At 39.7% G+C, this 16,429-nt stretch overlaps 1 protein-coding gene across 1 annotated transcript in view; it reads right to left on the bottom strand.

The window, feature by feature from the left end:
* ctu2 (cytosolic thiouridylase subunit 2 homolog (S. pombe)) overlaps positions 1-16,429 on the bottom strand; it is a 46,985-nt gene that overhangs the window by 9,532 nt on the left and 21,024 nt on the right. Inside the window, exons 6-9 of the mRNA XM_073070240.1 lie at positions 11,663-11,772; positions 11,188-11,549; positions 3,002-3,137; positions 522-653 (exon numbers count right to left, since the gene is read on the bottom strand). Of these exons, the coding sequence (XP_072926341.1) occupies positions 522-653; positions 3,002-3,137; positions 11,188-11,549; positions 11,663-11,772 (740 nt within the window). The remainder of the gene's footprint in view (positions 1-521; positions 654-3,001; positions 3,138-11,187; positions 11,550-11,662; positions 11,773-16,429) is intronic.

Below are 16,429 nucleotides of genomic sequence, written 5' to 3'. Positions count from 1 at the left end.
GGTCATAGAGTGAATAGGTAGTCCTTTTTATTCCCCAGGGTCGGAGAATAGACGAGGGCAACATTTTTAACTAGAGGGTAATCATTACATGGAATGAGCAGCTAGAGGAAGTGGTTGAGGCAGGTACATTAGGAACTTTTAAAAGTGACTGAACAATTACAAGGAAAGGTTTAGAGGAATATAAACCAAACACAGGCAAATGAGAATCGTGGTCAGCATTAACCTGTTGGGCCATAAGGCCTGTTCTTGAGCTATATGACTATCCATGGAGTCTTGTCAAAATCCCACATACTAAGATTTTTGTATACAAGTCACTTATAACTGACATTACTTCAAGCTTCATGCAGAGCAGATGAAACAGAAGAACTTTTTTCCCTAGGATGTCATACAATTATACCAGAGTTTTCAGTACAAAAAATTATTAGACACTGTACAGCTCTCACTTTGAAGTGTGCTGATACTCCATAGTTTTAATTTCCAGACACGATACTGCAGCCTTTAAATGCAATGAATTTTCTTACCTTTGTATCCAATGCTGGCGTAAAGACATTTGGAACATCAAAAAGCTTATTGTAGAAAGCAATTTCTTTGGATGAATATTCCCTCATTGGCCGTATAATCATGATGTCTCCATAACGGTTATCTGAGAAACCCTGTATGTGGAAAGAAACTACACTGAAATACAATACTTAACAGGAAAAACCACATCTGAATATCACTGAATCTTTTCTGTTTAAGAAAAGCTTGCAGTGCTAGATGAAGCACATAACTGAAAGACCCCAGCCTAACTTAAAACAAATACGGCAACTTGAAGGCAAGAATCTGGAAAATCAACTGCTGGAGGAACTCATTGGGATGAATAGTATTTGTGGGGGAGAGAGCTTTTGATGTTTTGAGCAGAGGGTAGCCAATAAGAGTTCATCCAGCAGTTTGCCTTTTGCTCCAGATTCTAGTATCCGCAGTCTTGTCGCCTGTAACAGTGCTCTAGGTAATATTAAAATAATTCATAAATTAAATGCAGTATTCAAATGTGGGATACAAATGTGACCTCAAATTAACCATTTTAAAATATTTTTATGATTTTAAGCAATAAAAACTGCTTTATGTAAATACTCTAAGCTGAAGTGTTTTTGTCAGTAACAATAGTGTTTTCTCTCTCCTCAGATGCAGCCTTAGCTGTGGAGTATTTTAAAGTCATAGATTGCAGAAAACAAACTTTCTTCTCTGCCTGCCCATTGCTGACCATCAAATGTCAATGTAAACCAGCACACAGTGCTGGAATAGTACCTCAGCTGTGAACTCACCAATGCTTTATATAATTTTCCAGCACTGTTCATTTTCAACTCATGTATGTTTCTAGCATCTGCTGTTTTGCTTTTTAATAATTGCTAATTTACACAGGTTATAACATCACATCCTGTTATCACTGTATTTGGCATGCAAAGAGAAAGAATGCATCACCACTAACCCCACCCCCCCAGCCCTACCTCACCTTCCAGAAGTCTCATAGCTCAATGGTAACTTACAAATTATTCTTTTCAAACATATCATTTTTTCAGGGATACAAGAATAGGATTTCCCAAAGCACGGCACGGCCATTTAGAAATAAGTGGTTTTCTCTTGTGCCTGAAGGTTTTATTGCTATTTGTTTTTAAATATCATTACCAAATACCATTCACCCTCCCCCCACTCTCCTACTCCAACTGTCTCATTAAAAGAAATACTCAATTCACATTTACTTCTTTCCAAGTCCACCATTACTTTGGTTTGGATACATTAATAAGACAGTCCAAAAAAGCAGTTCAGAATCTCCAATGCATGAATAACTACCGTAGATTCCGGATTATAAGCCGCTACTTTTTTCCCACATTTTGAACAGCTTTGAACTCTGCGGCCTATAATCCAGAGCGGCTAATACATGGTTTTTTTTTCATGCCGCCTCGTAAACATTTTGCCTTGTAACAGTAGACCAATAAAATTGATGAGTAGTTCACAGAGGTCCAATGAAATTGTACGATAAATCAAGCGCACTTTCACAATTAAATTATTGTAAATCAGTCATTTGTACTCACCCTCATCAACATGGAAAATACTCGAAGCAAGACCCGAGCGCGTCAGACCCGATTAGACCCGATCGCAATGCGCAAGCGTCAGACCCGATTAGACCCGAGCGCATTGCGCAAGCGTCAGACCCGATTAGACCCGATCGCAATGCGCAAGCGTCAGACCCGATTAGACCTGAGCGCATTGCGCAAGCGTCAGACCCGATTAGACCCGATCGCATTGCGCAAGCGTGTCAGACCCGATTAGACCCGAGCGCATTGCGCAAGCGTCAGACCCGATTAGACCCGATCGCAATGCGCAAGCGTCAGACCCGATTAGACCCGAGCGCATTGCGCAAGCGTCAGACCCGATTAGACCCGATCGCAATGCGCAAGCGTCAGACCCGATTAGACCCGAGCGCATTGCGCAAGCGTCAGACCCGATTAGACCCGATCGCAATGCGCAAGCGTCAGACCCGATTAGACCCGAGCGCATTGCGCAAGCGTCAGACCCGATTAGACCCGATCGAAAACGCTGCTTTTAAGTTAAAGTCGATCAATAACTTTTCCTGGTAGGCTGCAATATATATATTTTTACCAGTCGCTAGGAGATATTGGAATGTTGTTCGTGCTGTTCAGTCAAAAAGTATATGCAACGTAATTTGTGTTACCGATACGTATGTATATTTAAAAGTAGCGGTGCGGCCTAAAATCCGGTGCGGCCTTTACAATTAAAAAATTGATTTTATTTCTAAAATTAGAGCCAGCGGCTAATAATCAGGTGCGCTCTGTAGTCCGGAATCTACGGTAATTGATAAATAACAAATGGCCTCATTTACAATGCTCTGCAATTTTCCCAATGTATATTGAACTGTGAAATTCAAAATTAATGCAAATAACTTATTAAAAAAGTATACCCAAGTTTTTTTTTAACTTCCTATAGGTAGCTTACTCCTTACTGTATCAATAGCAAGTGATGCTCCACGTCCCAATGAAATATTAGTCAGAAGTTTCACTGCCAATCGAGTACAGCTGTCTCCCATCATTATTTTGGTGTAGCCTTTGATCCTCGCAGTGTACAAAAGAAGATGATGTCTGTTGAGAAATGTATTTTCCTTTTAGAAATTTAAAATCCACCATGACAAGACAAGGCACTATTGACATATACAAGAGATCAGCCATAATTTCATTTAGTAATATGTGTTTAGTAATACAGTGGATTCTGGTTAACTGGGACATATTGGGACCAGTACATTTTGGTGCAATTAAGTGGCTGCCCCAATTAGCTTAAGTTTCATGGAAATATTTCCATGGAAAAATTATGGAAAACTCTGAACATCCTCTACATAGCACCATCCAGAGACAGAGAAGCAGTTTCAGCGACAGGTTACTATCGATGCAATGCTCCTCAGACAGGATGAAGAGGTCAATACTCCCCAATGCCATTAGACTTTACAATTCTACCGCCAGGACTTAAGAACTTTTTAAAAGCTATTATTAATGCTTTTTGAGATAGTGATTTAGATGCATATCATATTTTTTTTACTGAGTTAAGTATTGTATGTAATTAGTTCTGCTACAACAAGTGTATGGGACATTGGAAAAAAGTTGAATTTCCCCATGGGGATGAATAAAGTATCTATCTATCTATCTATTTAAAAGGTATAAATTAGTCAAATGCAAGGTTCAAAGGTTCATTTTTATTATCAAAGTATGTATACAGAACACAACTCTAAGATTTGTATTTTCCAAATAGCCATAAAATAGAGTAAACCATAGAAGTAATTGAAAGAAAGACATTAATCGTGCTGTAATTGTTATATGGTTATTAATCCCCCTTGCCCTCTAGTTGTAATCCCTCCACATGAAAAGAAACAAAAACTCGCAAACCTCAAACCCCTTCAACCCCTCCCTCACACAAAAACAAACAGATCAGAACATCAAACCCCAAACTCCCAGCCCGCCGATCAGCAACAAGAGAGAATGGAAAAAAAACACAGAACTGAAAGAGGCCAAAATGTACTAAAGTTAGTTTGGACTATAGTCCAATGCATAAATTTAAGAGTTTTGATAACATCTGAGGGAAGCGACACAAACCAGTAGCCCCCCTGAGGGAAGTGACACAAATTAGTGGCCCCTCCAAAGGAAGCAACTTGAAGAAGTGCTTTTGAGTGGGCCTCTCAGAGATCCACTCACTCTCCTCCACATTTGCCTTGATGTTTCAATCTTCTTCACTTTAATTGGCGAGAAATGTAGGTGATCATGGCTCCCCGTGTCTCGTCTCTGAGCTTCCGCTTGTGGTAGCTCATGCTCACATTTCTGGAGTTTCCTTGGGGACAGTAGAGCGCTAGCTTACTTGATCGAACTACATACTGTAAGTCCCAGGCTCCAACAGTTTCAAAAACAAAATTAAGATAAAAAGAATAAGTAGAAGATGTAAAAAAAAAGTAAATGATTGACTATCTGTTGTTCCCTTGTTCAAGAAAGGGAGTGGAGATATCCCAGGAAAATACAGACCAGCGAATCTGACTTGAGTGGTGGACAAGTGTTGGAGAAGATCCTGAGGAAGGATTTATGAGCATTTGGAGAGACATAATCTGATTAGGGATAGTCAGCATGGCTTTGTCAAGGGCAGGTTGTGCCTTATGAGCCTGATTAAACCCTTTGAGGATGTAAGAAAACACACTGATGAAGGTAGAGCAGTGGATGTAGTGTATATGGACTTCAGCAAGGCATTTGATAAGGTTCCCCACGCAAGGCTTATTGAGAAAGTAAGGAGGCATGGGATCCAAGAGGGCATTGCTTTGTGGATTCAGAACTGGCTTGCCCACAGAAGGCAAAGAGTGGTTGTAAACGGGTCATATTCTGCATGGAGGCCGGTGACCAGTGGAGTGCCTCAGGGGTCTGTTCTAGGACCCCTACTCTTTGTGATTTTTATAAATGATCTAGAAGGGTGGGTTAGTAAGTTTGCTGATGAGACAAAGGAGACAAGTGGATAGTCTGGAGTACTGTGTTCAGTTCTGGTCACCTCATTACAGGAAGGATATGGATACTATACAGAGAGTGCAGAGGAGATTTACAAGGATGTTTCCTGGATTGCAGGGCGTATCTTATGTGAATAGGTTGAGTGTTCTTGGTCTTTTCTTCTTGGAGTGATGGAGGATGAGAGGTGACCAGACCGAGGTGTATAAGATGATGAGGAGCATTGATAGCCAGAGGCTTTTTCCTAGGGCTGAAATGGCTAACACAAGGGGGCATAGTTTTGAGGTGCTTGGAAATGGGTACCATGGGGATGTCAGGTGTAGGTTTTTCACACAGAGGGTGGTGGATGCATGGAATGCACTGCCGGTGGCGGTGGTAGAAGCAGATATAACAGAGTCTTAAGAGCCTCTTAGATAGGTACATGGAGCTTAGAAAAATAGAGGGCTATGCACTAGGGAAGTTCTAGGCAGTTTCTAGAGTAGGTTACATGGTCGACACAATATTGTGGGCCAAAGGGCCTGTAATGTGCTGTAAATTTCTATGTTTTATGTCTATGTATCTGGAAGATGTTGCCTGAGGAACTGTTGTTTGCTGGCACCACCTTGACATGTTAAACTACTGTTTAACTAAAATGCAAAGCAAATTACAGTTATCTCTGCCAGCTGAAAATAGTGCTGTTAGGCAAATAGCTTTTAATTTGGTCCAGTACGGTAATTTTTTTGGCTACTGTCAAATTGTTTTGTGGCACCTTGGAAAGGGTCTGAAATTTTTTAAAGTGAAAGTAAAAAACAGAAATATTAAGAATCATTGCTTTTTGAATGAGGGTCCAGCAGTCCAAATGGATAACATAACACAAGCACACACAACTTACGTTATTTAAAAACTGTTTATCTATTTCAGGCCGTACCAATTTTAATTTCTAAATCCTTTTCTGATATTATTGATTCTAAAATTTCTTCATATATATGGCAGAATAAAAATCTTAAGTTAAGTAAGAAATATTTACAGAAATCAAAAAAGAACGGCGGTTTGGCAATGCCGAATTTAAGATTCTATTATTGGGCAATTAATATTCGATATTTAACGTGTTGAACACAAGATCTGGATGAAATTCATTGTCCACAATGGGTGAACTCGAGCGTGAGTCTGTACAAGGGTTTTCTCATTGGCTTCTATCTTAGGGACTTGCTTCCCTTTGCACTTACTAAACTGCATAAACATGACTAATCCAATAACTACACATACAATACGAATATGGTTTCAATTTTGTAAATTTTTTGGATTGAATAAATTTATCCTATCAAGTCCTATTCAATCTACCGTAGATGTCGGATTATAAGCCGCTACTTTTTTCCCATGCTTTGAACAGCATTGAACATAGCGGCTTATAATAAGGTGCGGCTAATAGAAAGTTTTTTCCCATGCCGCCAAAACATTTTGCCTCGTAACAGTAGACCAATAAAATTGATGAGTAGTTCACAGAGGTCCAATGAAATTGTACGATAAATCAAGCGCACTTCACAAATTATTGTAAATCAGCCATTTGTACTCACCCTCATCAACATGGAAAACACTCGAAGAAAAGCATATGATGCAGCTTTTAAGTTAAAGGCAATCAATCTGGCGGTTGAACAAGGAAATCGAGCTGCTGCGCGTAATCTTGGCATACATGAATCGATGGTGAGACGGTGGAGATTTAATTTGGGACTGCCGCTTCAGGTCAGGAATGGCTCACGTGATATTAGACAGCAGTACAAGGGAGGGAGGGAGCGAAACTGAGGATTCCGCTGCACCGAAACTGCTAGCGATTCAGTAAACAAAAAAACAGTAAAACTCGTGTGTGAATGGTATCGGGCCAATAAGGACACAAGTGTCCGATGTTACCAAATACCGGTAGGTATAACAAAGTTTAGCCTTACCAAATATGTGTAGCGAGGGTTTGGTTTGGGGGAAAAAGGAGTATAAATAAGAGCAGAATGTAAGGGGAAGGCAAAACGCGTTCTGCAATAAAGCCACGCTGCACTGTAATCCGGTGTTGGTTGTCTCTCTTCCAAAACGAACACAGGGCAGAATTTGAAGCCCAACACGTGTAATATCTTTCTGTGTAAATATCTCATATTACAAGCGGCCGAAAATTCGGTGCGCCGAAAATCCGGTCCGCCGGAAATCCAGTGCACCGAAAATCCGGTCCGCCGGAAATCCAGTGCGCCGAAAATCCGTTCCGCCTGAAATTCGGTGCGGCCTAAAATCCGAAGCGGCCTGTATAATAAAAAAAATGATTTTATTTCTAAAATTAGAGCCAGCGGCTTTTAATCAGGTGCGCTCTGTAGTCCGGAATCTACGGTAATTTTTTCTTCCAACCATCCAGAATTGATCAAGCTTTTCTTTTATGGAGAACAAAGGGAATAACACGTTTTCGTGACTTATTCATGGATAACTGTCTCATGTCTTTTGAACAATTGTCTAATAAATATAGTTTGCCTAGATCACATTTTTTCAGATATTTACAGATCAGAAACTTTTTGAATACTATTTTACCTACTTTTCCAGTATCACATCAAACTGAAATTACAGGAAAAATTTTAGGTTTAAACCCCTATCAGAAGAGTTTAATTGCAATTATTTATGATCTGATTACGAAAATATGTCTAGGTACATCTGATAAAATTAAGAATGAATGGGAAAGAGAACTTCAGGTATTTTTACCTATAGAGAAATGGGAGAAAATTCTCCAACTAGTTAACACTTCTTCAATGTATGCTAGACACGCTTTGATACAATTTAAAGTGGTTCATAGGGCCCATATGTCCAAGGATTGGTGTGGTGCGTGGCCAAGTGGATAAGGCGTCAGTCTAGTGAGCTGAAGGTCGCTAGATCGAGCCTTAGCTGAGGCAGCGTGTTGAGTCCTTGAGCAAGGACTTAACCACACATTGCTCTGCGATGACACCGGTACCAAGTTGTATGGGTCCTAATGCCCTTCACTTGGACAACATCAGTGGCATGGAGAGCGGAGACTTGCTGCATGGGCAACTGCAGGTCTCCTATACAACCTTGCCCAGGCCTCAATCATCATCGAAAATCAATTGACAGCTAAAGAAGAAGATGATGTCCAAGGATAAGTTAGCTCGTTTTTATTGCTATATAAATCCTGTCTATGACAGATGTATGTCTGAGGTAGCTTCCTTGACACATAGACAATAGACAATAGGTGCAGAAGTAGACCATTCGGCCCTTCGAGCCTGCACCGCCATTCTGAGATCATGGCTGATCAGCTACTATCAATACCCAGTTCCTGCCTTGTCCCCATATCCCTTGATTCCCCTATCCATAAGATACCTATCTAGCTCCTTGAAAGCATCCAGAGAACTGGCCTCCACTGCCTTCCGAGGCAGTGCATTCCAGACCCCCACAACTCTCTGGGAGAAGAAGTTTTTCCTTAACTCTGTCTTAAATGACCTACCCCTTATTCTCAAACCATGCCCTCTGGTACTGGACTCTCCCAGCATCTGGAACATATTTCCTGCCTCTATCTTGTCCAATCCCTTAATAATCTTATATGTTTCAATCAGCTCCCCTCCCAATCTCCTTAATTCCAGCATGTACAAGCCCAGTCTCTCTAACCTCTCTGCGTAAGACAGTCCAGACATCCCAGGAATTAACCTCGTGAATCTACACTGCACTTCCTCTACAGCCAGGATGTCCTTCCTTAACCCTGGAGACCAAAACTGTACACAATACTCCAGGTGTGGTCTCACCAGGGCCCTGTACAAATGCAAAAGGATTTCCTTGCTCTTGAACTCAATTCCCTTTGTAATAAAGGCCAACATTCCATTAGCCTTCTTCACTGCCTGCTGCACTTGCTCATTCACCTTCAGTGACTGATGAACAAGGACTCCTAGATCTCTTCGTATTACTCCCTTACCTAACTCTACACCATTCAGATAATAATCTGCCTTCCTGTTCTTATTCCCAAAGTGGATAACCTCACACTTATTCACATTAAATGTCATCTGCCAAGTATCTGCCCACTCACCCAGCCTATCCAAGTCACCTTGAATTCTCCTAACATCCTCATCACATGTCACACTGCCACCCAGTTTAGTATCATCAGCAAACCTGCTGATGTTATTCTCAATGCCTTCATCTAAATCGTTGATGTAAATCGTAAACAGCTGTGGTCCCAATACCGAGCCCTGTGGCACCCCACTAGTCACCACCTGCCATTCCGAGAAACACCCATTCACCATTACCCTTTGCTTTCTATCTGCCAACCAGTTTTCTATCCATGTCAATATCTTCCCCCCAATGCCATGAGCTCTGATTTTACCCACCAATCTCCTATGTGGGACCTTATCAAATGCCTTCTGAAAATCAAGGTACACTACATCCACTGGATCTCCCTTGTCTAACTTCCTGGTTACATCCTCAAAAAACTCCAATAGATTAGTCAAGCATGATTTGCCCTTGGTAAATCCATGCTGGCTCGGCCCAATCCTACCACTGCTATCTAGATATGCCACTATTTCATCTTTAATATGAACTCTATGTTCTGGTCTTGCCCTCTTTTGGGAAAATATTGGAAAGATATTTCTGATATTATTTCAGCAGTTTTGCGTATTGATTTACAACCTCATCCTATTACTGCAATTTTTGGATTACCACTGATGGACTCTAGTTAATTATCCCCTTCAGCTCGCTGTTTGATTGCATTTGTTACATTAATAGCCAGAAGATCCATTTTATTTAAATGGAAAGATTCGAATCCCCCACTACATTTCAATGGTTTCTCCAAACTATAACATATTTAAATTTGGAAAAAATTAGGAGTGGCACTATCAACCCTTTGGTTAAATTTGAAGAAACTTGGAGATCATTTATTCAACATTTTCATATGATGTAAGCTGACATTTTCCAAATCCTTCTCAATAACTTTTTGTTTGTGCATAGAGGAGCGGAGTTAATGACAAATAACAATTTTAACTGATGAAACAAGGCAGCCCAGCTTTTGTTTTGTTTTGTTTTTATTTTGGTTTTTTTGTTAGTTTAGGGGGACTTTTTTTCCTCTTGTAAAAATCTTTTTTCTTTGAATTTTTCTCATGTTTAGTTACTAAGAGATTGGAAGGCTTAGATTACACATGTTACTCGGAGTATGTTTATGTATATGTTAACCATTATTAATGTAATCCCGATCTCGTATCATTATTATTGTTATGTTTATCTATTTGAAACTCAATAAAAAAGATTGATAAAGGAAAAACTGTTTGCTCTAACCATGGTGCACAGTCTAACGGTGACACAAGTGCATGCAACTGACACTAGTTAGAAACTGTTCAGTGACAGTCTCCTGTCCCAAATAAACTGCTACCCCAATTAACCAATGGCTCAAATAACCAGAATCCACTGTATATAAAATTTGTGCTTGCTCATGCAGCTGTAAAAGAATATTTTAAGAAGCAATCTTGTTTGAGGACGGATTTGAAATGAACAACAGATAACACAAGGATTGTGCTTGGCAGTAAATAACCGTATTGAATTCTAACATTCAACTATCCGGACTCTGTCATTTACACAACATCAAGCAAGGAAATGTTTACTTTCTGCTGTTACACAGAGATGAACTGTTGTATATGCTTATTGCATTTGGTAGGAAATTAGTTATGAAGATGAGGTGAAAACTATAGGGTTGTGATTACAGAGAAGCAAAGTACGGGATGTCCCAGTGATTAGATCTGCCACCTCAAAGATCCAGTGTCCCTGGTCCAATCCTGACCTCATGTGCTCTCTGTGTGGAGCTTATAAATTCTCTGTTTCTCGTGGATGCTCCAGTTTTATATTTCTCTAGAATGTACAGATTGGTGGGTCAATGGCCCCTGTAAACTGCCCCCCCCCCCCCCCAGTGTATAGGTAAATGACAGAATCCTGATGGGAATGTAAAAGAATACATTAAGATGAGTGTAAATGGGTGATCAGTGGTCAGCATGTGCTAAGTGCCTAAAGGGCCCGTTTGCTTATTGAATCATTCTAAAATTCTTTACTTAACAATATGAACCTTTAGTAGAAGCAGGTGTAAATATCACTTTGAGGGAGACTACAGCGGCAAATCAAAATCCATTAATAAGCATAAATAAAAACACACTATGAAATAACACAAAGGATTTTTTACCGTAATGTTTGCAGTAATTCTTCTTTAGCTGTCAGAGTCTTTATTGAACTAAACAGTTCCTTTACTGCTTCTGTTTGTGCTGAAGTAAACTGCCATTTTCCATTGGTGGAATTTTCTGCTGAGATGCTCCCAGAATTCTCATCAGTAAATACATCACCAATACTTAGTTGAGCCAGTTTCGTTTGAACTTGATCTTCTGAATGTGTGATGTTCAATTGCTCAGCTGTAGGCTCTTGCTTTGCATGAACCAGGATCTCTCGTTGTTTTTGTAGGAAACCATCCACAGCCTCTTTGTAGTTTTCACCATGGCTTGCTGGACTGCAGGAAACACTCTGCAGCATGGAATTTGGCAACTTGAACACCTGTAGAACCAAGCAATCAATTTGTTTAGATACTTTCAAATGGTAATTTTAAACAACTGAATGACTATTGCAAAACTTTTACAATTATGTTTAAGGTAACTCAATAGAAGTACCTCTTCTAAATAAACTATATGGTAAGGAAATCCTGAAGCCTGGAATATGCATTCCAGCTGTGATAAAGTTTCCCGTCTTTCCTCTAGGCTCCTTCCGCATACAGCTCCCTCTGTGGGGAAAAAAAGAGACAACAAAAATATTCCGTGAAACTGGAGGGCTTTTGCTCTACATTTGAAATATGCCTTAATTATTATAACTTTGACAACACCAACGGCCTCTGTCACCATGCATCAGTCTCAATAAATAGTAAATAGACAATAAAAGATAATAGGACAGTAAACAGAAGGGAATGAAGAAAAAAATTAAAACCAAGGTATGTAAAAGTATTGTGCCTATAAAAAGTATTCACCCCTCCCCCTTGGAAGTTTTCATGCTTTATTGTTTTACAACATTGAATCACAGTGCATTTAATTTGGCTTTTTTTACACTGATCAACAGAAAAAGACTCTTTCATGTCAAAGTGAAAACAGATGTCAACAAAGTGATCTAAATTAATTACAAATATAAAACACAAAATAATTGATTGCTTACGTAATCACCCCTATAATATGACACACTTAATTATCACTGGTGCAACTAACTGGTTTTAGAAGTCACATAATTAGTTAAATGGAGATCACGGTGTGCAGTCAAGGTGTTTCAACTGATTGTAGTAAAAATACACCCGTATCTGGAAAGTCCAACTATTGGTGAGTCAGCATCCTGGCAAAAACTACACCATGAAGTCAAAAGAACACTCCAAGCAACTCCGTGAAAAGGTTATTGAAAAGTACTAGTCAGGAGATGGATATAAGAAAATTTCCAAATCACTGAAAATCCCTTGGAGTACAGTTAAGTCAATCATCAAGAAATGGAAAGAATACTGCACAGCTGTAAAGCTGCCTAGATCAAGCCGTCCTCAAAAACTGAATGACTGTGCAAGAAGAGGACTAGTATGGAAGGCCACCAAGAGACCTATGCCAACTCCAGAGGAGTTGCAAGCTTCAGTGACAGAGATGGGAGAGTGGCAAACAGAAAGCCACTGTTGAAAAACACTCACATGAAATCTCAGCTAATGTGCCAGAAAGCTTGTGGAAGGCTCTGAAGTCAGCTGGAAGAAAGTTCTATGGTTTGATGAAACCACAGTTGAGCTTTTTATGCAGTACATCAATTTGATGGAATGGATGGCGTTGTTGCCACATTTGCAGATGATACGAAGATTGGTGGAGGAGCAGGTAGCATTGAGGAAACAGGAAGGCTGCAGGATACGGAGTAGGAGAATGGGCAAGAAAGTGACAAATGAAATACAATGTTGGAAAATGTATGGTCATGCACTTTGGTAGAAGAAATAAATGTGCAGACTATTTTCAAAATGGGAAGAAAATCCAAAAAATCTGAGATGCAAGGATACTTGGGAGTACTTGTGCAGAACACCCTAAAGGTTAACTTGCTGGTTGAGTCGGAGGTAAGGAAGGCAAATGCAATGTTAGCATTCATTTCAAGAGGTCTAGAATATAAGAAAGAGCAAGGATGTGGTGCTGAGGCTTCAAGAGGCACTGGTGAGGCTTCACCTTGAGTACTGTGAACAGTTTTGGGCTGCTCATCTAAGAAAAGATGTGCTGGCATTGGAGAGGGTTCACAGGAGGTTCACAAGGATGATTCCAGGAATGAAAGGATTATCATATGAGGAGCATTTGATGACTCTGGGCCTGTACATGCTGGAATTTAAAATAAGGAGGGGATTTCATTGCAACCTTTCGAATGGTGAATGCCCTAAACAGAGTAGATGTGGAAAGGATGTTTCCTGTGGTCAGGGAGTCTAGGATGAGAGGGCACAACCTCAGTAGAGAGGGGCGTCCAGTTAAAACGGAGATGCAGAAAAATTTATTTAGTCAAAGGATGGTGAATTTGTTACCACAGGCAGCTGTGGAGGCCAGGTCTTTGGGTGTATTTAAGGCAGAGAATGTTATGAGAAGGCTGAGGAGGGGGAAAAATGGATCAGCCCTGATTCAATGGTGGAGTAGACTTGATGGGTCAAATGGCTTAATTCTATTTCTATCTCTTATAGTCTTTTTGGCTATCAGATTAAACACTATGTTTAGCATATGTGAAACACTGCACATCACCAAAAACACACAATCCCTATCGTGAAGCATGGTGGTGGCTGCATCATGCAATGGGGATGCTTCACTGTAGCAGGCCCTGGAAGGCTTGTGAAGGCAGAGGGTAAAATGAATGCAGCAAAATACAGGGAAATCCTGCAGGAAAATCTGATGCAGTCTGCAAGAGAACAAAGACTTGGGAGATTTGTTTTCCCACTAGATAATGACCCCAAGCATAAAGCCAAAGCTGCACAGGAATGGCTAAATGTCCTGGAGTGGCCAAGTCAGAGTCTCCACTCAATCCAACTGAAAATTTGTGGATGCACTTAAAAAGGGCTGTTCACTAACAATCCTCATGCCATCTGACAGACCTTGAGTAGTTCTGTAAAGAAAAATGGGGAAAAATTGCAGTATCCAGATATACAAAGCTGATAAAGACCTAACCACATAGACTCAAGGCTGTAATTGCTGCCAAAGGTGTATCTACTAAATACTGACTTGAAGGGGGTGAGTAATTATGCAATCAATTATTTTGTGGTTTTTATTTGTAATTTAAATCGCTTTGTACAGATGTTTTCACTTTGACATGAGAGTTTCTTTCTGTTGATCAGTGTCAAAAAATGCCAAATTAAATCCACTGTGATTTAATGTTGTAAAACAATAAAACATGGAAACTTGCAAGGGGGCGGGGGTGAATACTTTTTATATGCACTGTAGTACTTTATAGTCAGAAAAATACATCAGGACCAAAACAGGTCACCAAAAATATACAAATTAAACTCACAGATAATATAAATAATATTGTTAAGTACCAGCAGCAATAGATCACAAATCGAGTCAGGTTTTAACGTTAAAACCACTATATTTATTAGTATTTACTCAAAAATATAGAAAATTAACCGAAATAAACAGAAGTTGACAGTGTTATGTGCGTGGCTCCCAAACTGTCAAGCTTAGGAACAGTTCTAAGCCATCTAGGATGGCAAACTAGGAAGGTCCGGTAATCCACTGAGTAAGTGAAGGGAGGGACTGGTAAATCCACGTTAAGATGTAGAGAGGAGGCGATCACGAAGAATTCCACAGGTTCCACGCTGGGAAAACGAAGTAACAGTTGCCGAAGATCATATCCATCGAGTCGTTCCGAAATCCACATAGAAATACCACAAGGTGACAGTCACACATCCAACATGCACTGTGTGCCGTTAATCAACCCAATCCTTTGGGCATGGGAAAGTATCAGACTTTACCCACTGTCACAGCAAGCTCCTGTCAGCAGCGTGCAGTCCAAAACTTCCACACTCTCTCTCTCCTTCTCTCCGAAAGTCCCAGTGGTCTGTCGCAGCTTGTTATACTGACGTCATAGTCCTGCCTCATCCAGGCGTTTTAAAGTGACACGCACAGTAAACGAAACCGTGGTCACGTAACGATATAATAACAGAATTACTGAACTCTTATTTTGTTCTGTCTTTCCCTTCTGACCCAAGCAAGTAATGAGCTGGGCAAAACATTCAAACCACGATAAGGAGAAAAATAATTTTATTTTTTAAAAATATATTTATTAAATTTTAGAAAATTACAAAGAATAAATGTGATAATAAAATAGTAAGAAAAATAATACTGACCCTCCCCCCTCCCCTTAACCCTCCCCCCCCCTTAACCCTTATCTAAAGAAAGAAAAAAAAGAGAGAAAGATTGCCTGGATATCGGAGGATCCCCACATACTCCATGGAGTTCAAAATAATTCAAATATTTATTTTTACTTTCCCCAATTACTTTATAATTTTATTTTCAAAGGACCTATGTATTTAATCCTATCTTTTGTAAGTATGGGAGCCAAATTTTCAAAAATATATCATATTCATTTCTTAAATTGTATGTAATTTTTTCAAGTGGAATACAACTATGTATTTCATTATTCCAACGATCCATAGTTAAATATAAATCAGATTTCCAAGTAACTGTGATAACTTTTTTGGCTACTGCCAATGCAATTTTTATAAATTTTTTCTGATACTTATTCAATTTCGGTATTGTCCCTTCAATGTCTCCCAATAAAAATAATACTGGACTATGTGGGAGTTGTACTCCAGTAATTTGTTCCAATAAAAGTCTTAGATTTATCCAAAGGAGAAAAATAATTGACAAAATGAATTCAAATTCAGAATATAAATCCAACAGCTGCAGGAATGTTAAGACATCAAGTGTTATTCCTAGAGTGAAAAAAGATGTTAGGACAAGATCAGAGAGCTATAGGGCAGTTAGCTCAACATCAACAGTAGAAACGCAAATGGAATCTTAGTTCATAAATACAACTGAAACTCAATTGGCGCAGTCACATGAAGATTGCTGTTACAAAAGCAGATTTGAGGCTGGGTACCCTATAGTGAGTGACTACTAATCTCAGAGCTTTTCCCAAAATACTGGACATAAATCAGCAGCATGATGGAAAACTCCCCATTTGCCTGGATGAGTGCAGACCCAACCATTCAAGCTCAACCACATCCACAATGAATCCATCTTTACTGGCATCCCATCAATAAACTTAAACATTCATTCCTTCCAACACTGGCATACAGTGGCTGCACTACTACCATCCACAAAATGCACTCCAGTCATTCATCCTGCCTGTTTCAGAGGCACTTCTATTGCTAAGGAACAAGTGCAAAAATGGTAACATTGCCACTT

Source organism: Hemitrygon akajei, chromosome 17 (genome assembly GCF_048418815.1).
Source record: "Hemitrygon akajei chromosome 17, sHemAka1.3, whole genome shotgun sequence".
NCBI classification, from domain to species: domain Eukaryota; kingdom Metazoa; phylum Chordata; class Chondrichthyes; order Myliobatiformes; family Dasyatidae; genus Hemitrygon; species Hemitrygon akajei.
Note: the sequence above shows the minus strand (reverse complement) of the source record. Positions and strands in the feature narration are given on the sequence as shown.